The sequence below is a fragment of the Alternaria metachromatica genome (genome assembly GCF_023757995.1).
Source record: "Alternaria metachromatica strain BMP 0045 chromosome Unknown scaffold_26, whole genome shotgun sequence".
Classification (NCBI taxonomy): domain Eukaryota; kingdom Fungi; phylum Ascomycota; class Dothideomycetes; order Pleosporales; family Pleosporaceae; genus Alternaria; species Alternaria metachromatica.
The window spans coordinates 128,755-152,700 of record NW_026055517.1 but is presented as its reverse complement, the minus strand read 5'-3'; the positions used below and the strand labels follow the sequence as shown (position 1 = coordinate 152,700).

At 52.1% G+C, this 23,946-nt stretch overlaps 7 protein-coding genes and 1 non-coding gene across 8 annotated transcripts; 5 read left to right on the top strand and 3 right to left on the bottom strand.

Moving 5' to 3' along the window:
• Positions 1-1,263: 1,263 nt before the first annotated feature.
• J4E83_008660 (uncharacterized protein) lies at positions 1,264-6,308 on the bottom strand (the record flags this gene model as incomplete). The annotated part of the gene is made up of 3 exons (XM_049335554.1): positions 1,264-3,932; positions 3,987-5,931; positions 6,087-6,308. The coding sequence occupies 3 exons, from the start codon at positions 6,306-6,308 to the stop codon at positions 1,264-1,266; spliced, it is 4,836 nt and encodes a 1,611-aa protein (XP_049185290.1).
• A 564-nt stretch (positions 6,309-6,872) lies between these two features.
• Positions 6,873-8,806, top strand: J4E83_008659 (uncharacterized protein; the record flags this gene model as incomplete). Its single annotated transcript, XM_049335553.1, has 2 exons — positions 6,873-6,930; positions 6,978-8,806. 2 exons carry the CDS (start codon positions 6,873-6,875, stop codon positions 8,804-8,806), a joined length of 1,887 nt encoding a protein of 628 aa, XP_049185289.1.
• A 267-nt stretch (positions 8,807-9,073) lies between these two features.
• Positions 9,074-10,081, bottom strand: J4E83_008658 (uncharacterized protein; the record flags this gene model as incomplete). The annotated part of the gene is made up of 1 exon (XM_049335552.1): positions 9,074-10,081. The coding sequence occupies one exon, from the start codon at positions 10,079-10,081 to the stop codon at positions 9,074-9,076; it is 1,008 nt and encodes a 335-aa protein (XP_049185288.1).
• A 491-nt stretch (positions 10,082-10,572) lies between these two features.
• Positions 10,573-11,814, top strand: J4E83_008657 (uncharacterized protein; the record flags this gene model as incomplete). Its single annotated transcript, XM_049335551.1, has 1 exon — positions 10,573-11,814. The coding sequence occupies one exon, from the start codon at positions 10,573-10,575 to the stop codon at positions 11,812-11,814; it is 1,242 nt and encodes a 413-aa protein (XP_049185287.1).
• A 343-nt stretch (positions 11,815-12,157) lies between these two features.
• J4E83_008656 lies at positions 12,158-12,245 on the top strand. The gene has a single exon. It is a non-coding gene; the product is annotated as a tRNA-Cys (tRNA).
• A 3,343-nt stretch (positions 12,246-15,588) lies between these two features.
• J4E83_008655 (uncharacterized protein) lies at positions 15,589-16,083 on the top strand (the record flags this gene model as incomplete). The annotated part of the gene is made up of 2 exons (XM_049335550.1): positions 15,589-15,673; positions 15,728-16,083. The coding sequence occupies 2 exons, from the start codon at positions 15,589-15,591 to the stop codon at positions 16,081-16,083; spliced, it is 441 nt and encodes a 146-aa protein (XP_049185286.1).
• Positions 16,084-19,056: 2,973 nt separating this feature from the next.
• On the bottom strand, positions 19,057-20,612 carry J4E83_008654 (uncharacterized protein; the record flags this gene model as incomplete). Its single annotated transcript, XM_049335549.1, has 2 exons — positions 19,057-20,301; positions 20,352-20,612. The coding sequence occupies 2 exons, from the start codon at positions 20,610-20,612 to the stop codon at positions 19,057-19,059; spliced, it is 1,506 nt and encodes a 501-aa protein (XP_049185285.1).
• Positions 20,613-22,098: 1,486 nt separating this feature from the next.
• On the top strand, positions 22,099-23,431 carry J4E83_008653 (uncharacterized protein; the record flags this gene model as incomplete). The annotated part of the gene is made up of 2 exons (XM_049335548.1): positions 22,099-22,464; positions 22,523-23,431. 2 exons carry the CDS (start codon positions 22,099-22,101, stop codon positions 23,429-23,431), a joined length of 1,275 nt encoding a protein of 424 aa, XP_049185284.1.
• Between the last annotated feature and the right edge of the window lie 515 nt (positions 23,432-23,946).

The following is a 23,946-nucleotide window of genomic DNA, read 5'->3' as shown; positions in this document are numbered from 1 at the left end:
ACGCATCTGTGAGATCTACAGGAACCGCTAGCATACTAAGCTGAAGAATGGCATATAAACTTGTCCATTCGGATATGTTACTCTCGCGAAGATGGGGTGTTCCTAGGAATACCACGCCTGCGAGAGAGTCGAGCAAAGGTTTGACGTCTGCATCTTTTCGGCGTGCATGCACAAGTAACTTCTAAGATGTTAGCGGCGTGACCGGCAACGATATACGCGCGGACTCACCCGTTTCAATACAATTCCGCCTAGGCTATGACACAGAAACAATAAAGGTCGTCGTTCACTCTGTACGTCTGATTAGCAGGTAGAAAACGGTCTAGACCCAGGAGGCTTACGTTCCAGGTCCGGACAAAACCTTCCACTTTATCAAGCAGTAGCTGTGCCTGACGGTCCAATTGTCCCCAATGCTTGAAGGTCGTCGATGTCAGTTGGTGTTCGAGTACCGAAACCTGGATGCGCAAGGCTGGAGTGCTTCTCTCGACAAGGTCGCATACGAGCGGTACGTTGTAAGCCTTGCTCCACTCCTTGACAGGCTTGTCATCCACACCGGGTATTACAATGATGCTGGTTTCCATGTAAGTCATCACTTCCAATACAAGACAGTCTGGCAGACTTACTGAGCGTTAGGTTCCGGTAAGGCTTTCGAAAGGTCTCCTGGCTCGGGCAAGTGACGCAGAAAGCACCCCTCCATTCTCAACGTGAGGGTACTTCGTGGGCAGGGAGTGTAGCGCACTCCGAAGAAGACGGTTTGGTGGCCTGTTGAGTGAAGTATGGTTTCTCTGACTGGGCTGAGTTATGCCAAGGATATGTGGCTATGGCCAACATCAATGTTGTATCTGCCTGGATGCTGCGCGTCACTATACTACCTGACACTCTTGCGACCCGTAGGCCCACCGCCACACAGGGAAGGCGGCAGAAAGGATGATGCTAAACGCGCATCAGTACGATTCATGTACAGATGTGATGGAACACCTCAAGCTTCTCGTGTGGGTAACCCCGCAGCATGTGGCAATAAGTCAATATGTGCGTTGCTCAGAGCACATTGCATCAAGCTTAGCGCTGACACACAGCCCCGGATCGTAGGAATCCTGAACCCGCCAATGATCAGTTGGCTTGGCCATTGTGCATGCCGTATCTACGCATTTGTTGCAGAAAATGTGATTTTGCAGTCGTAATAGCACTAAGAATGTAATGCTGTTCCGATTGATCTTCTAACTTCTTGTCATTGCTCACAATACAAGCGCTGATCATGCGCATCCATCAACTCTCCAAATCATACAGCAAGCACCCTCCAGTCCTGAAATTATACACGAAAGCCTTTCCTACCGCTCCTTCTCCATTTGTTCCACCTTCGCCCTTGTTCTCAATCCACTTCGCTCTATAACCCAGCAGCAAGTCATGCAGCTCTTGCAGGTATTTCCTCTCAGCAAGCGGCATCTTCTGGATAAAATAGCGCCACGAGTCCGGGTCGCTGAGACGCGTCTCCTTGAGCAGATTCATGACCTCTTCTTTCGACTCGATAGCAGCGATGGGCGCAGACTGGAACGCGGAAAGTAAATCTGTCGACCTTGACTGTGCTGCCTCGACGATAGACCATTTGTTGCTCTTTTTGGATCGATGTTGGGCGATAAGGACGTCGACGTTCGCCTTTGACGCGTTGGAAGTGTTGTTCGAGGTTGGTAGTGGTGCTTTGATTAGGCGAGCTGCGCTTCCTTCGCGTTCTTCGCGGTCTCGGAGCTCGTTGCGGAGGTAGTTCAGAAGATCGGTACTGCGCAAATCTGTGTCTTCTTTCTTTGCGATGGATTTGACCTTGAGCTCCGGCTTGTCGGGGGCGACGCCGTGTTTGATGACGATAACCCAGCTATGCCTGTCTTCGCGATAGTGACGTAAAATGTCTTCGATGGAGTGCGCATCGACAGCGAGTTCGGCGGTATAGCCATGGGCGATGAGGTCTGCTACCATCTTGATGCCGGTAGAGCGGAGAACGTTCGGGTCGAAGCTAGCCACTAGACAGTCGCAGCGTCGTGGCATCCACGAAATCGATGGCGTGTCTTCTTCAGCATGTTTCCGCAAGAACGTTGACTTCTCAGGCTTCTTGATATATCGGCTCATGGAGTTGACGAGTCTGTCCCACCCCAAGTTTACACCAACAGCGTGGTATGCAGCCGCTGGATGTGCGTGGCTCGAGCCTCTCGGACGATATTCTTCGATCAGTTTGTCGTACCGTCCACCTGCAGCAAGCACCTCCCTCTGCTTCGTGTCGAACAAGCACTGGAAGAGAATGCCACCAGAATAGAACTTCTCATTGAAGCTGCTCAGTACGCTGATGTAGACCTTGCGCTTCACGCCCCACAACTTCATGTAATTGATAACAGAAGTTAGGTGCGCAAAGACGACGTGAGTCCGATCAAGGTACTTGGTGCCCTCGAACAGTCGCCGCAGCTTCGCGAAAGCCTTTTCTGGGGTGTCGCGCCAATCGAAGCGTGCCAGATCATCTAACGATGTTGACGGAATGCCAATGTCGGAGGACCGTAATTCGTTGCGTATCAACTGCCAGTTGTTCTTTCCGATGTTCAGCTTACTAAGGACTGCCTTGACTGCCGCGCGCTTTGGGATACTGATTCTGCAGAACTCCATGATCATATCTAACAGATCTGCGTGATTCAGGTGGAAGCACATCTGCGTTGACCGGAATGAAGGAAACTCATCGATGATTTCATCGACGACCTTGAGAACCTCTGCCTCCTTCAAGGTAAGGTCAAGCGTATCGTATGACAATATATCGAAGTCTGCCTCGCCGTTACTACGTGGAGCACTTCCGGTGTAGTCGTCACGGTAGACATGACCGATCGTAAAAGTCTTCTCTAGAAACGCTCCACCTCGACCAATGCTACGTGCGTATGGCAATGTCAGATCGTAAGGTAGCTGCACCAGGGTTCCAGAGGGGTCGAAAAGCTTGACGACTTTCGTGTCCGCATAATGGTCGGACCAGGGTAGTAGAACTTGACGTTGTATCTCTACAGCGCCATGGCTCCGAAAGACCATGGCCAATCTGTCCCTCACGAGATTCTGTAGAAGCACATCATTGGCTTTGATCTTCTGAGTGGTCGCGCTCAGATCCCAAGCATGGTCTTTTGCTTGGGTGTCGGGTTTTTGTGAGAAAAGAGCAGCCATCATCTTTGCGTAGTGTGGTGAGTTTCGATCCGAGAGGGCCTTGAGCGCTTCTTTGACGGCCTCGTCCTCCATCTGGGCAGGCACCTTGCCGCTTCTCAGAAGCTCCGTACATCCAGGTCTCTCTGAAGGGCGATGGCTGATGAGCGACTTGATGATGCTACCCTGCAACGACTTTTCCGGTGTCTCAAACTCTTGTGGAAGATCATGTTTCCGCTCCCGCAACGATCGAATGACTTTGTCGCGCTCCATGGCAGTCCTTAGAGGAAAGCACATCTCGAAGAAAATGATGCCCATGGAGTACATGTCCACCTTGTTGTTGTAGTCGCCGATAACGGTCGAGCTGAGCTCAGGAGCAACGTAAAGCGCGGTACCGACACTCCGCGTCATGTCGCCGCCATCCTGGGTACCGTTGGAGGACTTTGTATCAGGTCTTTGATACTGGCCACTGGTGGCTAGTCCAAAATCACCAATCTTAGGCACCTTGGCCATATCGATGAAGACGTTGTCAGGTTTGAGGTCACGATGAATGATACCGTGGCCATGAATGTGAGCGAGCCCTTCGAGAATTTGCCGAAACAATCTCCAGTATTCGTCTGGATCGTCATAAAGTCCGGTACGTATCAAATCTCGGAGCGTCTGCTTCTCGCAAAACTCCATTTGAATGTACAAGATTGACCTCGAGGGCTTTGCAGGTGTTGAGTCGGACATGGCGCGTTTCTTGACGGGCGAGAGTGGTCCTATACTTGCCTCATCTTCTGCCTTCAGTCAGCTTGTTGTATACATGACGCTTCATGCCATTGGCTGCTTACCTGAGTCGGAGCCAAAAATTACTGCACCGACGTCATCTTCCGATTCCGCGTCAGACCCAAATTCGATCTTGGGATATCCACTGGAGCTAATGAAGTCTAAACCACCAGTGCTTTTTCCGTAACCGCCACCATCAGTCGTAGTCGTACCTGGAGAAACGTCCGATTCCCAGTCCGACTCGTCGCCATCTGATGTTGCCGAGTCATAGTAGTCATCTGCTTCGGCCTCTGGCCAGGCGGTGTAGTAACGTACCACACAGCTGTGGTTGAGGCGCGAAAGGAGCATGACTTCCGAAAGAACTTCGCTCAACGCTGCAGCAGACTTCTGCTTGATCTTTTTGATAGCATAAAGACGACCGTCGACTTTGTTGCGGGCCTTTACGACTTCGCCGTACCCGCCCTTGCCCAAGCGACCTTGTTCGGCCCAGTCATTCGCGTATCGTGAGTATGACGGAACAACGCCAGAGGAAGACTCCCGTCGCAGCCTATACCGACCCAATGAAGTTGAAGAGTTCCTCGAACGTACGGGTGTGGAGGGTCGCTCGTAAACGTCTACATCGTCGCGCAAGAACTCACATGGGATGAGGTCAAAGGCTGAGGGTCGTTTCTTGGGGTCGGGCTTGAAGAACTTGCGCAGAACTTCTTGTAACGGTTCCGAGCAGCCAAGAATATCGGACAGTTCTTTGGGTGAATTGTACTTTTCAGGCACATCGAGGCCGAAGAGCATCTGTAGGAACGTGACGCCGAGATCCCATACATCCGTCTTGCGGCTGTGACGCGCATCCTGAGACAGCTCGGGCGCTATCCAGTAAAACGATCTTACAATTTTCATCGGCTGTTCATCCCGACACAAGCTTCGCAGATGATAAAGAGAGCCTTGAAAGCTGGCATCGGCTAGCAATACCGTGACTCCACCACCGGGCAATCTCTTGAACAAGACGTTGTGAGGGTGGATGCGCTTATGGACTATACCGTTGCGGTGGTAGAAGTCCAGTGCTTCCAGAAGCTCAATGGTCCAGGAACGAACTCTTGCGACTGGTAGGGGTCCATCATCGGAAAGCCTCTCGCCTAGAGATCCTTTGTCGGCGTGATCCATGAGAATACTAATCTCCCATCCGGAATCGGGTAGATGCTCTACTTTGAAGTCCAGCACCGCCATGATGGCTCCTTGTCGCAGTCGCTTGATCTCTTCCATCTCGTCTTCGAATTCCATTACTGCCTTTTTCAGCTGTGGGCCAGCAGCAGCGTTTCCATCCCCCACCCGCGCACGTTTTAGTACTAATGTAAGCGTTGCTGTGCTTCTGGCCGGTTTCACCAACAGCTGCTCGGTCAAAGGACCAGAACGCAAAGGAAGCGGATTCTCAACGCCACTGCATTGGATGGTCGAGTCTTCGTGCTGGATAACGATCGTCCTGTCGAAGGAGATGTAGCTGTTGCTCTCAGCGCTGGGAAAGTACGAAGGCGGAGTATTGGCGGATACACGGTGCTTCTTGCGCTTTGCCAACATATCCTTTCGACGCATTTCGTCACCTACCATCTGCTGCAGAAGACGCTCCTCCTCAGCCTTCTCTTCGTCACGCTTCTTCTGTAACTCTTCTTCCTGTTGCTTTAGATGTTCGACAGCAGCGGCTTCTTGGACTGCTCGCTCGGCATCTAGATTCTCGTAGGTACCGTCCGTCTCGCGGACAGCGATCTCATCCTCTAGTATCTCTTGAATGGCCGTCGCGATGTCGTAAATCATCACCTCGCCTACCAGCTCGCGAGGCCGAGTCTTGAGCAGGCCATAGAGCCTATCCCAAGTGCTCTTTCTGAGGCTGCCGCAGTCCTCCAGGGAAAGTTCAGGCAGAGTCTTGGGGTAAGTAGCCGTAAGCTTCGCACAAAGCGTGATGGAAATCTTTTCGTTAGAGAAAGACGTCAATTTGACGCGCAATACGCGATCTGTGGTTTTCTATCCTCTAGTCAGCGGAGATTAAGCAGATGAAGACAATCGTTCCGCAAAGGTCGGTCGCATGGCGTAAACCATGGATTTATTATCGCAGGGCTCAAGTCTGCACGAGTGCGAAACCTAGCCCGTGAATGAAGTGGTGAGATTTCTGTACTTACGCTCCATGCTCCCTTGGCTTCTGATTCTTCATAGTCGTCCATGAACACAGCCTTCAAGACTTCGCGTTCATCTTCTTGTGCCTTCTCGTAGGTTTCGGAGGTGTGTGAGACCAGCGAAGGTCGCTGTTCCCCGAGCGGACTTGTTGGGCCCATGTCATCGTCTCCTGGCGTGGATGCATTGTGCGTTTGTTTCTTGTTCTTTGGTGTTCTTAGCGGTGCCATAGTGGGCTACTGGTGGTTGATTGAATAGGCCGTCATATAGTATGGGTATTGACGGAGAGACTAGCAGCCGTAGCTGCTGCCCTTCACACTGCAGACATCTCGATCTTAAAAATTTGTAGTGAATGAAAAGTGATGAGAATGGCGATATGTAGAGACTTCGTGGCCAACGCACGTCGAGTAGCGGTCGGTGGGGGCGATATGTTGGCGACGCCCCGCTACCCTTCCTTTCCGCGCCATCCCTGCAGGCGCCAGCAGAGCCGCCGGACGCGACTTCCTCATGTCTGGAGATCGACGAGCAGACACAACAAACAGCACCGCACCTTCCTTTACCCTGACGATGCGCTAGCAGACTGTCGCATACTATCCTGGAGGTGTTTGCGACTCATCTGGAACTATCTGACGTGCACGAAAGCGTCCAGTCCACCTTCAGCCCTCGTTTTGTGCGTGTAAACAATCCGCCAAACAAACACACGGAAATATCCACACGGCGCATGCGATCCCCATCCTCCCACCAACCCTCTTAGTTCTCTTCTCTCGCCCCACGACGACGATTCACGCTCCGCCATGTTCTCGTGGATTACCGGTCCTCGCATCACGAACGTGATAGAAGATCTCCAGCCTGGTTTGTCGCACTGAGCTACGCGTCTAAAGACGTACTAATAGTCTTAGAAAATGACTACGAGTCTACCTTCATCGAACCTCCCGAGACGCCCGCTCATCAGTTCGCCGTCAAAGCTTTCAAGCACGCCATATTTGGAACGCCTGCACCCGAAGAAGCGAAAGATGCCTCCAAGAAGAGCGAGAGGAAGGCGAGGATAGATGTAGCAAACGCAAAAGCATTTAGCCTCCCCGCGCCGAAAGAGAGTGGGCCGCCCATCTCTCCATCGAAACAGCCAGGCGGCATCCTCATGACGCCTGGTACCGCAAGCAAGGGAAGGAAGCAGGTGTCGTTCGGGTCGCACGTGGTAGACAATGAAGGCAAGCGCGGCAATATTGGCAAGACCGGCATACCCAGTGACTGCCCCGGGAAGTTCCCGAGCCCTTGGACACCTGGCACACAACTGAAGCTTGACCCGGAAAGTGACAAACGACCACGCACTCGCCTCACCGAAGCCCTCCTTGACGCGCGGACAACCACACAGCCGAAATCGGGGCAGAAACCGAAGGCGAGAGACGACAGTGACATCACAATAGACTTGGGTGCCCCACGTTCGGAGTCTGGGAAATACTGGAAGGAGCAATACGAGAGCTACGCGGACAAGAGCGAGAAGGAGATGAAGAAGGTCATTGCCAAGCAGCAGCTGGCGAAGAAGTTCGCTATGAAGAAGGACGGCGAAGCTACGGAACTATCTACCAAGCTCGAGCAGGAACGCAAGCGATACAGGCAACGGGAGCGAGACCTGGAACAACAGAACAAAGATCTCCAGGAAAGGCTACGTCAAGCGATGGCCGAGAGCATGTCGTCGAGTATCGAGATCGCAGCGCTGAAAGCCCGAATCACAGTCCTGGAAGCGTCAGGCCCGATACCTTCCTCTGAACTTCAACAGAACAAAGCTCCATTCGAGATATACGAAGATGCGAACAAGGACAACCCACCATCGCCAATGCGTGGCTTAGATATGGACCCTGAAGTGTCATTCGCTCCCAATAACAGCATGGCTTCGTCTACCAAGGAGAATTCATCGCCCAAATCCCGCCGTCACCGCCGTGGTACGATCCCTGACACATTGAACCGACCAGTGCTCCCGTCTAGACTTGGAACAGCAGAGGGTGAATCTTCCATCATTCTAGGCAGATCGCCCCGCGCACCGGCACGCCCCTTTGAGGTCACTCTGGAGAAGGCGCTTGCACAGCCTCAGCAAGAGCAACCGCAGAGATCGCCACTGAAGATCCGCAGGCCAGTCGCAACTGACGAGAATTATGCGCCAAAGTCGCCCGCCGCGATTCCACCGTCCAGTCCGTTGCCTGTACCATCGCCAGGTCTTGATCCCTGGATGGAGATTAACAACAGTTCGATAGCGCAAATGGACAAAATGGCTCTACCAGTCTCCACCGGTCAGCCATACTCACGGCCAGAGTGGAACCCACCACCGAAGCAACATCGAGTATCGAGATCGGTATCGCACGTAAAGTCGACAGAGCCAACCAAGTCAAACGAGAAGGTCACAGTTCCCGAGCATAAGGCTGAACCCACACGACGCCGGGAACGTGCGACTGAGAAGGCGACACACGTCTCAGAGCTCGAGGCAACCTCCGTTTCGTCGAAGAGAGAGGAAAGACAGAGGCTGGACGAGTCAAAAGTGAATGCAGCATCCCACCATGCACCTACCGACAACAAGTTTGACCTCTCAAAAATCACAGCACACCATGCAGAAGGTTCTGCGCAAGTGAAGCATGACCGGAGCCAGATGTTGCCTGTTGACCGCAAAGAGCAAGCAAGAAGAAGACTCGAAGAGAGGAAGAGGCTGAGGAAGAACGGTACTACGATCGTTGGTTGATCCTTTATTGGCGTTTTGCATGGGAGTGTGTTGCGTCTTTTGTCTGGTTGATCAAGATGTTCAAGACATATGTTATCGGAGTATGGTGTTGTCCTGAGCATTGGATTCTGGTTTATCGCACGATACCTTCATATGCTTCATCGTTTACAGCATTCAGTTGAATATTCATACATTGTATTGTTCCTACTCATGCAGAGCGCTCTACTGTGTCTCATAGGGTATCGTCCCAAACGCCTTAGAAATGCTTCATCGCCCTGTGCAAAGATCTCACTTCTTACCTGAAGCAATATCCTCCAGCGCCTTGTATACTGGTATAGTAGTCTTCTCCAACTGCGCCCGCTGATACGACGTCATCTTTCCCAACACATACTTGCTCACCACATTGGGGTCCCTACTCTCGGGTCTCCCTATCCCCACGCCTACTCTCCACCACTTTACGCCTCCAAGACTTCCTTGACAGCTCTTAATACCATTGTGTCCTTTCGCGCTCGCGGCACCATCTCGAATCGTAACCTTCCCCAACGCAGACTCAAGCTCATCGTGCACAACAACCAACCTCCCTTCTAACGTGGCACTCCCAGCAGCCTGCCGTACACCACGCAACCACTCACTGTACGCCTTTTTCACTGAGCCCCCGCTTATATTCATCAGCGATGTAGATTGCCAAAATGTCCAGTCGTCCATTGCGTCTTTGTCTGTCGCTACTCTCCGGTATCCAGTCAAGCCGAACGCCATGTGTGTGGCTGGAGGTTTTGAAATTAGGCCTGACATGCCTTTTTGAAAGGGACCATAGCGTTTTGCTTCTGCGAGAGCGGAGGTGACGATGTGGCCGGCGGAGTGGAGCGTGTTGGCGTAGGTTGCGCCTGGGTTGCCGATGGAGGCTATGAGGAGGGGGTATACGGTTTGCGCGGCGGGCTTTGCCATTGAGGGTGATTTTGGTATGGATACGGTCGAGTCGGAGGTTTCGGTGGCAGGCTTGTGACTTTGTTTTGGTGACTTGTTCGGCTGGTTGCGGGGTTGGATTGTTGGTGTTTCTGTGTCGGAATGTGTGGGCGTAGGAAGGGCGGAGTCGTGTCTTTGCTTCTCTTGCTTGCGCTCTTCTTTGCGAAGCTGTTTTCGCTTCCTTCGTCTTGCGGCTGCTGTGGTAGGCTCGTCGCTGCTGTACTCGCTGTCCTCCGGTGCTGAGGTTTGGACATTTTCTTGGGGATCGGCGGTAGGGATTAGCGAGACCGCCGAAGGGCTCGCCACGTGCGCACGTGTGCTCGCGTCTGACATGATTCTAGAGGAAATGGTGTGTTGAGAGATGATGGCAGGATCATTATGCGGGATGTTCGGTCATTAAACTAAGCAGCACTGTGTACTGGTCCACTTTGTGAAGAGTGCCATGGTTCGTCATGACAGCCGCTGTGAATTGTGCCGCTCACAGCCACACGTAAGAGTCATAGGGGATTGGTAAGGGCGCAGCATGGCAAACCGCCCTTTTCCGGATGTGACAAATATGTCATCATGGAAGATTGGAAACGATTTTGCAGACTTGATTAGCATGTGGATAGTGATTTGAGACGCGCATCGGAAGGTACAGATCGTGAGATCTCTTGGCGTACATCATTGCTCAGGAACAAGGGTCCCGGTTCCGCATCGCTCTGACCCCGATGACACTTGCCACTTGCGCGCCTCTAGCCCTCTTGTCAGGCAACTCTTGACCGATTCACTCAAGCACGAGCGAGCGTACTACAACCTCATCTGAACCCTCCCATCATCTCGACATGTCCGGACGACCATCAACGCCGCCACGAGCGACTCGCTCAGCGGGCAAACTCCCGCCAAACCCGCCCACTCCAGAGCAAATCAGGCGCATGGAAGAGGCTCGTCTGAGGGCAAAGGCGGCTGCACAACAGACACAAGCATCAAAACCTTCACCAGCGCCGGTCGCAGGTGCGAAGCGCGCATACTCGTCCATCACCGCCGCGCAAACTCCAGCCACCCTTCGTAATGCGGCTGCAGCATCCCCTCAGAAGCGCGACCAAAATGGCTTCATACAGCCACCCTCGAACGATTATATCCAGCCGGCGAAGAAGTACGCGAGATCAGACTTCATCGACTACGACTTCAGCAAAATGACGGACACAAAGGGTGGGTTCTTGAGTACCGTCGACGATCCACACAATAAGGCTATGCGGAAAGGGCAACAGAACGAGGAACAAAAGCCAGAGGGCGTATCAATGGTAGAGTGGGAGAGGGAGCGCATAAGACGGAAGCTTCGTGCCAACCGGGCCGGACCTTACGAGCCGGGTATCTCAATCTTGGACACCGTCAATGGCAAGGAAGAGGAAGACGAGGAAGCCGCACTGCTCGAGGCTGCTGAGAACGCCGAAATCGAAAGCGGTACATTCAAAGGCAAATACGGCGACGGCAAGCGCGACGTCAAGGGCAAATGTCGAGAATGCAATAGTCTGGAGATCGACTGGAAATGGCAGGACGTATTCGGCATCGGCGTATGCAGTATCTGCAGGGAGAAACTCCCAGACAAGTACTCACTCCTCACGAAAACCGAAGCGCGAGACGATTACCTCCTCACCGACCCCGAACTCAAAGATGAAGAACTCCTCCCTCATCTCGAACGACCGAACCCACACAAACAATTCTTCCACCCCATGCAACTGTTCTTACGACTACAAGTCGAAGCCTATGCTTTCAGCCCACAGAAATGGGGTTCGGCTGAGGCGTTGGATGAGGAGTATGCGAAGCGACAGGTCGTGAGTAAGGAGCGCAAACAGAAGAAATTCAAGAACAAGCTCGAAGATCTCAAGAAGAGGACTAGAGTGGAAGCATACAAACGGGCGCGGTTAGCAGGCGATAACGGCGATGCGCAGTTTGGGCAGAAGATAAAGGGCAGGTATGATAGACACGAGCATGAATGGGGCAGAAGTGTGCTTGATCCAGAAACGGGTATGACAAAGAAGAGGTGTGAAGAGTGCGGGATGGAAGTTGAGGAGTTGGAGTTTTAGATAGTTTACACTGGCAAGACAGTGCGATGCACAAGATGATACCCCACATATACGCGTTCTTCGCAGGTAACGCGTTTGACTTTCCTCTCGTACCGCATGCTCAGCGTATTTAGGCACAGTGACCACGCCTAGACAGGATCGTATCTAGCGCACAGTTTGGGGCTCGCAGCCTATCACCGTCCCTCAGCGCTAGCCCCACTGCCCCTCCTTCGCTACTGCCTCACACACCACGTCTCTATTTCCACCTAGCCCATTTGTCTCCCTTCCACGACATTCACGTCGACTCGCAATACTCAACAATATATTGCTACATGTTGCTGAACCATTCATCGAAACAACTCACGGGCCGGTAACTCAGTGGTAGAGTGTAGGACTGCAGTTGACCAAAAACCGTCTTCCCGAAGTCACCGGTTCGACTCCGGTTCGGCCCTGAATGTTTCTTTTTGCCTTTTTGGCAAGTTGAAAGTATATTCTTTTTGCCCGCAGCGAGAGCATCGAGAACTGGCGCGTCGTGGTGCGTGGTTGAGGGCTGTGTCAACCTTTCTGCGCCGCGTGTATGCATGGAGGGGCAAGACACACATACAACTGGACACTATGCGTCGCAGGGACAATCGAAAACAGGATAGGTCGCTTCAAGATCCTACTACAAAAGATACGCAGCGCGTTGCCAGAGAGTTTCTTTCGGAGCGAACGCCTCCCAAATAACCTTCACTTATCGCGCGGCAACCCATTATTCAACACAGATAGATGTCTTCCACCTGCGAATCCTCTAGTCCTTCCACCGCTTCACCCTCCATTAGACCTAAGACAAAACATTCGCCGATGAGCTGATAATGCCCAGGTTCAGTATCTGGCCGGACTACGAAGGGCATTTCGAGCCCAAATAAGATGACGATCTCGTCTCCGGGCTGTGCGTCAGGATATACGAGGCCCATGAAGCCAGTCTTGCTCACGAAACACTTGAAGTTCGAACTTCCCTTTCCGTCGTTGGCGCGACACCCGACCTGTTTTAGTCTTTGGTTGAGAGATTCTGGGACTTCGAGTTCGATTCTGCCATGCATTCTACGGGAGATTGGTTTGGCTGTCGTACTGTTTCCCATCGTGGACTTGATCCCAGCGTTGTCTTTCCCCAAATCAGAGTCCGGAGATGTTACATCGTCTTTGAGATAAGACCAAATGCTTGTGACTTGCGGCAATACTTGATCATCTCGCCGCGGATGTATATGCGCACTCGCGACATACGAATACGCGTGCTGGGTAGACAACGATGTGTTGCAGTACAAGGAATGTGCTGTGCCAATGAGATCATAGTAGTCGCTGAAGGAGTCGTTTCCACGACGGGGTATGAAGCCTTGAATCGTCAAAACGCGTGATCCCTGAACCCGTAAACAAGGACCTCTTTCCACCCGGCCGATATGCTCGTGTTGGGCAAAAATGGTCGCGTTTGATGTCCTCCCTTTTGAGACTGAAGAACCGTTGGCTTGTAGGCATCCCATCAGTAGACCCGATGATCTTGGTAACGCCTCTGTCCAGTCTGGAATCCAAGACGGCCAATATTCTCCTTCTGTGGTGACCCGAGCATGTGGCCTCTCCTGGTTGATTATCGCCACCGAGCCAGCGTCTTGGAGGAATGTGATGTTTGCATGGACGCCTTGGACTTCCATGCATGCAACACAGGCAGAGAGGTACACATCTAGAACGAGAAGGCTGTAATCCACTATAAGACCTGGGCTGGCTATGTTGTGTCGGCTCAATAAACCTATTATCCCATAGACCTTATCACGTGCGTTCGTGGCTTTGCGGGGGCGAATGATGCGCAGGATGTTTGCCCTACGAGCAGTCAGCACGTTCGCATCATTGTTGAAGCAGATTTATCAAAAAAAAACTGTACAGAAGAAGACTTACAGCGTTTTATGATATGTGAGTTCCCTCCCACATGTTGTCTTATCGACCGAACCAGACTCCATGTAAAGGTTACGCAAGACATCGAGTTCTGCAAGTCTTCTGCATTCCACTAGGAAATCGCAGTTATGCGCTTGGAGACAAGCACTGATAAGTTCCCGCCATTCCAGCGTGGTGGGGCCAAAATATATCACTGCCTCTCGAGCCAAGATCAACTCTTGCAGAGTCCAGACGCGCTCAAACCAAGGCAAACGCATTACGCAATTCAGAGCATCGATGCATGCCTTTGAGATGTGGAACCCATGTGTAGGAGGTAATTTCCATGGCCGCCAATCCTGTCGATCCTCAGAGGCTGCATCACCGAATGATCCGTTCTTGAGAGCTTCGAGAATCTCGGCCTCACGACCTCTCCAGCTGTTGAGCTTATCGATTGCCATCTCAACGTCTTTGGCAAGATGAATCCTACATGGTGGGCACCAGATCAAGACCCTCTCCGCCTTTGAATAGATTCGATCCATTATAGGTATCTGGTGAGACTTCTCTGCGTTGTCGCTTTGGTTGATGCATATTGCGTCGATCCAGAGTAAGCGCCAACCTGTTTCAGGCCGCAGAAAATGAAGTATGTGACTAACTGTGACGCTGACGTTCAAAGTCGACTTCTCGACGTCGGAAGGAGGATGAGTAGTGCTACCCGTGGCCGTGCCGATGTTCTCGTTCAGTTCGAGTGGCCATCCGGTTCCACGGCCCCAAGCGTAAGACACCGTTTCGTATAAGGGAAGGTCTGAGATCGAAGCTTCGAGCAGATAGGCTATATCTTCGGGGTTTGCGGGCCATGCAAGAAGTCTGATTGTGTCGTGTGGTCTGTTCAAGGCGCGATATTGGTAAGTCTCATGGACTGGAGACTTCTCCTCTTTCGATAGCACGTGGCATCCTTCGCACAAACCATCATCTTCTCCTTCAAGGACGAATCTTGAGCCGGTGATGGGGAAACTCTCTTCAGATTGCGGTTCGGTAGCCATTTCATCGATGCTTATCTACTACTTGTCAATGCATACAGGTGTATGAGGATGGATTGAGGTGTGGTTATTCCGGTACGGAAACCTGCGAGAAAGTAGAAATACGGAGATGGAGTCTTTATTCCATGGCACCTCATACAAGAAGAAAACTGAACAGGTCTGCAGGCTACATTAAGCCAAACCCTTGCAAAGTAGGTGACCCAACGTCAACGTAGGCTCCAGGCTGTACAGTCTTTTCTAGGTTGGCATGATGGGGTTCATGTGATTTCATAATATGCGGGGTGGTGTGCGGCACAGTTGTGGCGACCGGGGTGATGTCGGGGTCTAGGATTCTTCTGATCCGACACTCAGCTACTCACTACATTAGAAGAGCTTTGACACCGCCTCGGGTATCCGTCTTCCTCCAGTATGTCGTAGCGTTCGTGATGTTTCTAAGACCGGCGCGTGACGACATCGGGGAGAACATGCGAGAGTACGTATGCACCTGGCAACCAGTGCTCGGAACGTCAAGACCTTCGTCCTGCGTGTTCGCGCATCGGGCACACATTGGAGACGATATAGCGATGCGCATTTCGATGAGAATGAGGTGTAGTTGTACAGCATCACCTCCGCCATAAGCTGGAGACCATCTCGTGCTAGCGTCGGATTTAACTAAACACCATAGCCCCGGAGCATTACAACACGAAGCCACGCCCACGTTAGCACACACCTGCATCTAGACGCCGTTTCTCCATAATCTAGTCAGCACCACATGATCATCAGACGAGTATATCAACCTATATCTCGATCAACTTTCATCGGCACAGCACAAAACTCTTCATTCCACCGACTGCGTCCGAGATTCTACACGTCCGCAATGTCAGCCATCCCGATCGTAGTCTGTGGCAGGAACCCAAATATCGCAAAGGCTGTTCGCGAGGGCGTGGAACCAGAATACGATGGTATGCTTCGATGCCCTCGCCACACATACGTATCCAACTAACACGTCCACCCAGTAATCCACATCAACCTCTCCGTGGAAGAAGCAATCATCTCCATCCCTCACATCATCTTATCCAGAACACCAGCCAATCCTACCCCCAACATTGGTTCCATGAACTACGGCCAGCGCCCTGCTGCTGTGGCTCTTGGAGGCGGCTTCAACGACGAGATGTTTGAGCAGATTAAAGCTTCTTGTGGGGATGAGAAGATGGTTTGGGTGCGCACCGATATCACGAGGAAGGATGAGATGCCGGATTTCAATGAGCATGAGGCGTATGGGAAGGCGACTGCGCAACGATTGAAGAAGTGTTTGGATGAGCTGAGGGTTGGGAAGGAGGGTGGGGAGACGGAGGGGATGTATTGGTTTTAGTAGCTTTTGAACTTGTACATGAGGATGTGGCGGCGTGTGATCTGTTTACGAACTTTGATAACCTGGGGATATAGGTTGATGCGTTCTTTTGCTGCTGTTTTCGGTATTTCGAGGTTACACAGCAGAGCCAGACCACATAGCATGGTTCGAGGTGGTTTTTGTTGAGGAACTCTGAAAGAGGGCGTATGATAGTTGAAGAAAGCAGCGACAAGAGACGCTTGACCTCGTACATTACTGGAATATCGCGCTAATGGCAGGCGTGGACTACACAATTTTTTGGAGACGTCTTTTGAGCCCTTGTCCACTGAGTCTCTCGTCAACAGCCTGCCGCGCTCGGTCTCGGGAGACATGCGGTTGATGCGCATTATCTTTGGAGATCGAGTCATTAGAACGTGATTCGGGTCCCTTTGTTCAAACGACAGCCGAACATAGTCAACAGAACAAACTCATGGGAGGGAGGTCTAGTATTTTTGGTATTCAAGAACTGGAAGTAGCTCTAGATGCAATCTTCTTTACAACCGGAAGAAGACTTTATAGCGATATGCCTGCAGACTTTCGACAACCGCAAGCATGCGGTACTCGTGTCGCCTTTTATTGACACCCAGGAACAGGACTTTTGTCGTGGAGATTGCTAACTTTTATCAGATCAAGAAGCTCAGACATTTCCAGGCCATGTAACAACAGAATCTCGGTTTGAAGTCGTCAGATCCGCATGCGCCATCGGACATCGTCTGGCGCATTTCCAGCGAAAGAATCTCATGCGCCACACCAGAATCTTTTTTTGGAGGAAAGAAAGGGACAGTGATATTGAAGAGGGACGGACTTCGTCGCAGAAATGGAAAGACTTTATAGCTGCACAGAGCCATAGGAAGGTTGCAGGAATGGTTTTGACAGCCATGGAAAGCGGAGATCCAAAGATTGTGGTTACAGCTAGCTGACTTCCTTGGCGTTCTGCCGGCACATGTGTCAACTGCTCTAAGGTTTTGTTCGAGAGGGCCAAATCATCCAGACATTTTGTGTATGTTCCAGGTTTGATGTGTAATCCAGGAGACGAGCAAAACATGTAGTTGAAGGTGCTATCTTTTGGTGGAAACACTCGATCTCATCCACGGGCATTGCGTGTATTTTGAAGAAGCAGACGAGCAGTCCATAACACTTCAGCCGGTGTTCTTTTAGAAGTGTGCCACGGAAAGAATCTTTAGAAGAGAAAAAAAGAGCATTCGTCATGAGCTTTTATACCTCCGCTGCCGGACGGCCGCTAGAACGGCACGTGTCTTCCTTAATAACGAGTTTTATCACACCGCGCGGACAGAACATGGTTCCCTTGCATAAATCTTTTGGACAATCCTCGCATGTGCGCGCACTCGAAACTTTTCTGACAAGACAGGTGGAAGAAGCGAGCAAGGAGTTTTTGAGGGCGGAAAAGCGAGGCGAAGACATGTAATGTAGTGCGGCATATTTTAAAAAGAACGACAGAGGCGCAGACATGTGCATTTCGCCACTGTTTTTGGAGATTGCAGAACACCCAAGTGTGCGATAAGAAAGAGAAGATTCTGTGTAGAAGAAGACGGGTATTTATACCCACTAGCGTAAGAAGCCGTTCCAAAGGATTGAAACAACTCCACAAAGACGTAAAGATGCGCATTTCCCCAAGGCATTGCTTTGTAGGCTTCTTCCCACCAGTCTTTTGCTCCACATGTCACAGCTCAACTTCGTTTTCGGTCTCATTGAAAGCCCAGTAGATTTTTCATTTTGACTAGAGAAGACCGCAACGACACAAACACATGTTCCAGATCGTGTTCTATTTTGATTTCAGCTCGTCTTTCATGACGTTCTTGCTTCGGTTTCTCGGACGGAGGAAGAAGGAGAACACATCCAGTGCTTTCCGAAGTTGTTTGGACAGCAAACATTAGGTCGGTGTTTTCTTGATTTTGGTACTTTCTGTATTGCAAAGAAGTCGGTGGGAAGAACGCCATAGCACGCCTTGCGATGTATTTTTGAGTGAACTTGGCTACCGGAAAGCGCAGTTCATTTGCCGGTGATTGAGGCCTTTTGGAGGAGCGCACAGGAGCATCGCGATCTCGGGTTTACATTTCGCAACATATGAATGAACGTGGTGAATTTTTCGGAAAAACAGGCAGACATGTAGGATTTTGAAGGCGGTTTTGGTGTTTTTGTCCGCAGAAGTACAGCAAAGAAAGAAGGCAAGAGAAACACTGAGCGAGATATTTATACCCAGGCTCAGCGCCCAGTCCATAATACCCGCATAGTGTATTTTTGGTTCCCGCAGACAACACTCCACAAGTCCATCGGAATCAGACTTCATGGTTTTGAGATATCCAAGTTTGAGAAATAGTCGACCGACCGCTCATTAGTAGTTGGTAGCTTGATTTTCGTTCAGAAAAACATGCAGATCTTTGGTGGCTTTTTTTGTTGGCATCAAGAGGCGTGTCGATCCAATAACGCGTGTCCACATACTCTCCATGCAAAGCCAATTATCATTCCATCGCTTCGCAGTTTCTGTTTGGGGGTTGCAGAGAAACAATCTCATGATATCGCTTTCGATGTTTTCTTGAAGAGGCGCATCCGTATGAAGCATTCATTGTCGTGTGGGTAGTTTTTAGCAAAGAAGACCTTGCTCCATGATGGCGAGGCCTGTTATTTTCGAGGAGAAAGCGGAACAGGACATAAGCAGCCATCTACGCGCTTTTGGTAATTCGAGATACAATGAAGGTGATAAGGGAAAGGGAGAGGAATGGGGATAACGACAGTTCTTATATGCTCTCCGGTGCCAAGCCCGAGGACTACCATCGTTTGCGCGTGGGGTTTGTTTCAAGCCTCCACCAATTGACTTATATGGTTCCGAAGAATGCACGTGGCGTGGGACAATTTCGTGGTTTGTTTAAACATTTCATTTATGTATTACGATTCTACGCTTTTACCGCGCATGGCATCTATCCCACCAGGTCCGCTCTAGTGCTTACCCCAGTACTTGCCCTGACCCCTCCTCTTACCCTTAACATCAGCCTGCTTAACAACAAAGACACCACGGTCAATAGTGTTGATAACGACGTAACCAGACTCAAAGGTGTAAGCAGACCAGGTACCAGCGTCCCAGAGAGCGTCACCGCCGCCGGGCTTGACATCATCCGGAGGGTAGACGTCAAAGTAAGCAATTTCCTTGACCTTTGAGCCGTCGGGGAACTTGGGGATGCTGGAGACGTCGAGGATGCGCAGACCGGCTTGGTAGTTGGATTGGTAGTCAAGACCGTCGTAGACGTACTGGTTGTGGTCGACGGAGCGGGTCGTGGTCTTGTAGTAGCCGGTGACGACGGGCTTCTCGAGGTTCTGGATGTCCCAGATGTAGGTCACGGCGAAACCGTCCTTGGCGGGCGAGTCAACGGCAGTGCGGTTGGGGTCGATTTGGCCCTCGTCAAGCTCATCGTCCATGACGATGTGGGTCTGCCACATGGCATCGAGAACCCAACCCTGATGGGTGTACGAAGCACCGACGTAGGGAGTGCGAGAGATGATGGCACCAGCGTTACCGAAGCCAACCTTGTTGGTGACGTCGTAGATGGTCAGGGTGTCCTCGTTGTAGCCGTAGCAGATGTCACGGCCGTAGTACTTCTTGTGAGGTCCACGGTAGACAATGCACTGAGCGTCGTGAGTGTAGCCATCCTGACCGTTGCAACCAGAGACGTAGGGCTTGGTGGGGTCGTCCATGTTGATGAACATGGGTCCACCGGCACAGGTGTCGTTGCGACCGGGGCGACCGCCAGCACCGCAGGCGACGGCGTAGTTCTTCTCGTTGTTGGCGACGACGGTGTGGGTGCGACCCTTGACACCCTGGTTGATGTCGACGAGAGCAGTGTCGGTCTTGATGTCGAAAGTGTAGGGCTTCTTGGGGGAAAGCTTGAGCAGCTTCTTCAGGTCGAAGACCTGGACATGGTGGCCGACACCTTCGGAGCCGACAATGAGGCTGTCACGAACAACCTTGATCTCACGCCAGATGACGGAGTCGTTGTTGGCGGGGAGGCGACCAAGGTACTCGAGCTGGCCATCCTTGGTGACCTCGGAGAAGGAGGCACCGTAAGTCTGACCGATGGCAATGAAGTCTCGGCCCTTGTGCGACCAACCCCAGGAACCACTTCCCTCACCAATAGCATCACCGAGCTCCTCGTGCGTCTTGAAGTCGTACATGTCGATGTTCTTGCACTGTGATGTTGTTAGTTGAGCGAATCATAATTGATCTGAATCCTGCTTACCTTGTAGGTCTGGTCGGCATCTCCCTTGACAGCCTCAACGCGGCCGTGCTTGCACTCGATCTTGTTCTTGTTGGTCCTCTTCTTAGAGAAACCGTTCCAGCGCTTGTTGTCGTAGGCGCCAGCAGCGCGCTGCTTAGCCCAAGCAGCCTCCTTTCCGGACATCATGAGGTCCATAACCTCTCCAGAGGCATATTGCTGGTGGGTAAAGCCATGAGCGGCGACCAAAGGCAATAAAGCCGTGGTGATAGTAGCCCACTTCATCGTATCGAACAAGACTGCGGATTGACAATTGGCAGTTGATGATGAACCGAGAACCTGGAAGCAGGAAGCAGCACTTTATACATGTTTGCCTCTCTGCACCACACTCGCGGAACCACCGAGTTCCCAGAATGCAGACTCGTGCAGGACGCCGCACATGACTATCATGAGTATACCTTCCTATCGTAGGTACTCCGAAAAGTTAGCAGCCGCAACCAAGACCGTATAGAAGCAACGACAGCGGCCGTTAGACGCAGTAAAGTGCTGGGCGCGCCTTGGTGAATCTTGGGGGTGCTTTTCACAGGCGACCGTTCATGTACGCCGAGAGCCGTGTGATGCTTGGCAAGCATTCCGCCTTGGATTCGAGCATGGGAGCTGGAGCTACGGCTAGTGTACCCCAGTATACTGCAGGGCTGGTGGCCGAGAACAAGGCAGGGCTACAGCAGATGCGGTGCAAACTAAAGTGGGATCTTCTCGCGCGGAGACGGAGATTGGTAGATAGCGTAGCCGGAAGAGGAAGCTGCTTTGGTTGCCAAGAGCTGCTGGACCACCACGACCAAATGACTGCAGAGAGCTTTGAATCCGACTATCGATTCTAGAGAAGGTGGTGAGTGTGTAAGCCGATGGTAGACTTTAACCGGAGCGATGCTGTACGTCGATGTACGAGGGTCTTTCAGGCTGACTTCCCGGAAGAGGGAAACGCATGTCAGATGTCGCCATTCTGGTCCTCGAAAATGTGCTTGAAGCTGAGAAGCACACCGTACTGTGCTCATCTCGGCCCAAAGCGCTGGATAATAGAAGCCGGGGCAAGTAAAGTACCGACTGTGCGTATCGGCAGACGTTTACGGCGGCACCGAGGCCCTTATCTCGAGGGTACGTAACTGGGAAAGCGGAAGGGCGATCTCCATGGTTGGCCTTGGCAGAGGAGTCGTTGAGTTGAACAGCATAGGTGGCGGAGATGAGGCAGAGAGAAGGTGGCGACTGAGGGAAATGGGGAAGGGACATGGCCGAGAGCGCGGGGGCGACAGTCTCTTGTAGTGTTCTCCATGGGCATTGCTTGAGCTCAATTGATGCCTTTCTTTGAGCACAATTGAGGGCATTATGGACGGCATTATGGACAGCACCACAATGGACCCAGCCTGGAAGCTGCATGCATCGCGTACTTCCAAGTCGCTAGTAACTTGACAGGACCACGGTCGTGGTACTGCCATGGCTTTCACCCTGGGTGATGGACAGGTACAGCCAAGGCCGTCAAGAACATCGTGTTCGATAGTGCTGGGGTGGTTGCAAGATGCGACACGTGATGCAAGATATGATAGAGTCAGGCAAAGGTCCTTGGAGGTGAGAGTGCTGGCGGAACGAAAGTCAGCGCGGAAGGGAAGCGCGCCTCGGCTGGACCTGCCATGGCGTCGCGACGTCCCTTCTCACCACCCAAGTGCGCGTCCTAGGCCAACTCTGCCCACCCCAGCGCCGGCCAATCACCCCGACGATGCAGCTCACCGAAGACGACCTCTATCGCAGCTCCACGCAATTCCGCAATTGGTCCTTTACCGCCTCGCAACTCGCTGCACAGCGCCTGAAGATCAACGTGCAAGCCACTGAGCGCGTCAAAGCGAATGTTGCGCGTCTACGAGCCCAGCGCGGCAACGATGCCGTAGACAACAATGGAGTTGATTCGGGTATGGATAAGGAGAATGGAAGTGGGACCAGTGGCGCAAATACACCAGATGCGCGTATGCAGACAGTGACGGAGATCAATTGCCTCACCGCAGAGGAAGAACTGAAGATAGTAAACGAATTCTGCGAGCGCGCAATCGCCCTAGGGAACCACTACAGCTTTCCATTAAACGTCGTCGTACGTCCCCAACCTTCAAACAAAAACAGAAAAAGACACCCACTAACACCACCCCCAGGCAACATGCATCCAATTCCTCCGCCGCTTCTACCTCTACAACTCCCCCATGACCTACCACGTCAACAACATCCTCCGCACAATAATGTTCCTCGCCACAAAAGTCGAGCTCTTCCCCATCCACGTCTCCTCCTACGCCGAAGGCGCCGGCCGCGCCGTAACCTCCGAAGACGTGCTCGCCCCGGAATACATCATCGTGCAGTCGCTGCGCTACAACCTCGACGTCCGCCACCCCTTCCGCGCCATCAAAGCCGGTCACATGGAGATGCTCGACATGGCGCGCGGCAAGTACCAAGGGCCTGCGGGGGAGCTGGCGGGCGCGAAGGAGGTGCAGGCGAAGATGTGTGCGGTGCCCGTGAAAGTGGGGGCGCAGGCGATGAAGATGCCGGAGAAGAAGGTCGAGGAGAGGGTGAATGCGGCGTATGCTGCTGCGACGAATACGCTGCGTACGGTTGCGGTGCTGACGGATGCGTATTTCTTGTATACGCCCTCGCAGATCTGGCTCGCAGCTCATCTCCTCGCCGACGAACCACTCACCCTATTCTACCTCTCTCTCAAAGTCCCTCCGTCCAGTCCTATCCACGCGAAACTCCTCGCTACGCTCCGCAACTGCGCGTCGCTCATCTCGAGCCACCGTCTTAATGCTAATGCGTCGTTGCCGGTGGCAGAGCGCGAGGCGAAAGAAGCGAAGCACAAAGCGGAGATTAAGACGTTGGTGCAGAAGTTGAAGAATTGTAGGGATCCGGATAAGGTTGATCTGGTCAAGTTGAATCAGGCGCAGAAGAGGGATGCGGTTCAGGGGGATGCGTTGGAGGAGAGTAAGGCGAAGAGGAGGAAGTTGGCGAGGGAGGGGTATGAGAAGGAGTCTGATGCTTTTTGGGGGCCGGAGTTGGGTAAGAAGGCGGAGTAGAAGTGTGTTAGGGAGATTGAGTGGGTTGCATACGGTCATGGCGTTCATTCATATCAGACGGCATGGCATGGCGTTCTAGAGGTTTCAAAAAGATACCACTGAGCTTATAGGATGAGCGGCGTAAGGAGTTTTAAGGGGGTTTGTACAATCAGATTCTCATTCTCGCTGATCTTGGTGCACGCAGACTTGTCTTGAAGGTCTTCATACCACCACCCGTTACGTCGTGTACGAAAACCAACGCTTAACCAATCTCGCTTCTCGTAGACCTCACCACATTCCCACCCATCCATTCGCCTGGTCCGAGAGCCGATGTATAACCAATGCTTTTGCAATTCCATCCATGTTCGACTGAGCCGACGCTGCCAAACGCTTGCACTCTTGTGCGAGAATTCAATCTCGCGTTGAATTCCCCCCGGAGTCTCCACGTGTCAATTAGACATCCGGTCGATATACTTCGTCAAATACTTGAATGGCACTCTCTCCTTGCGAGGTGCTTCTGTAGGATTTAGTATCTT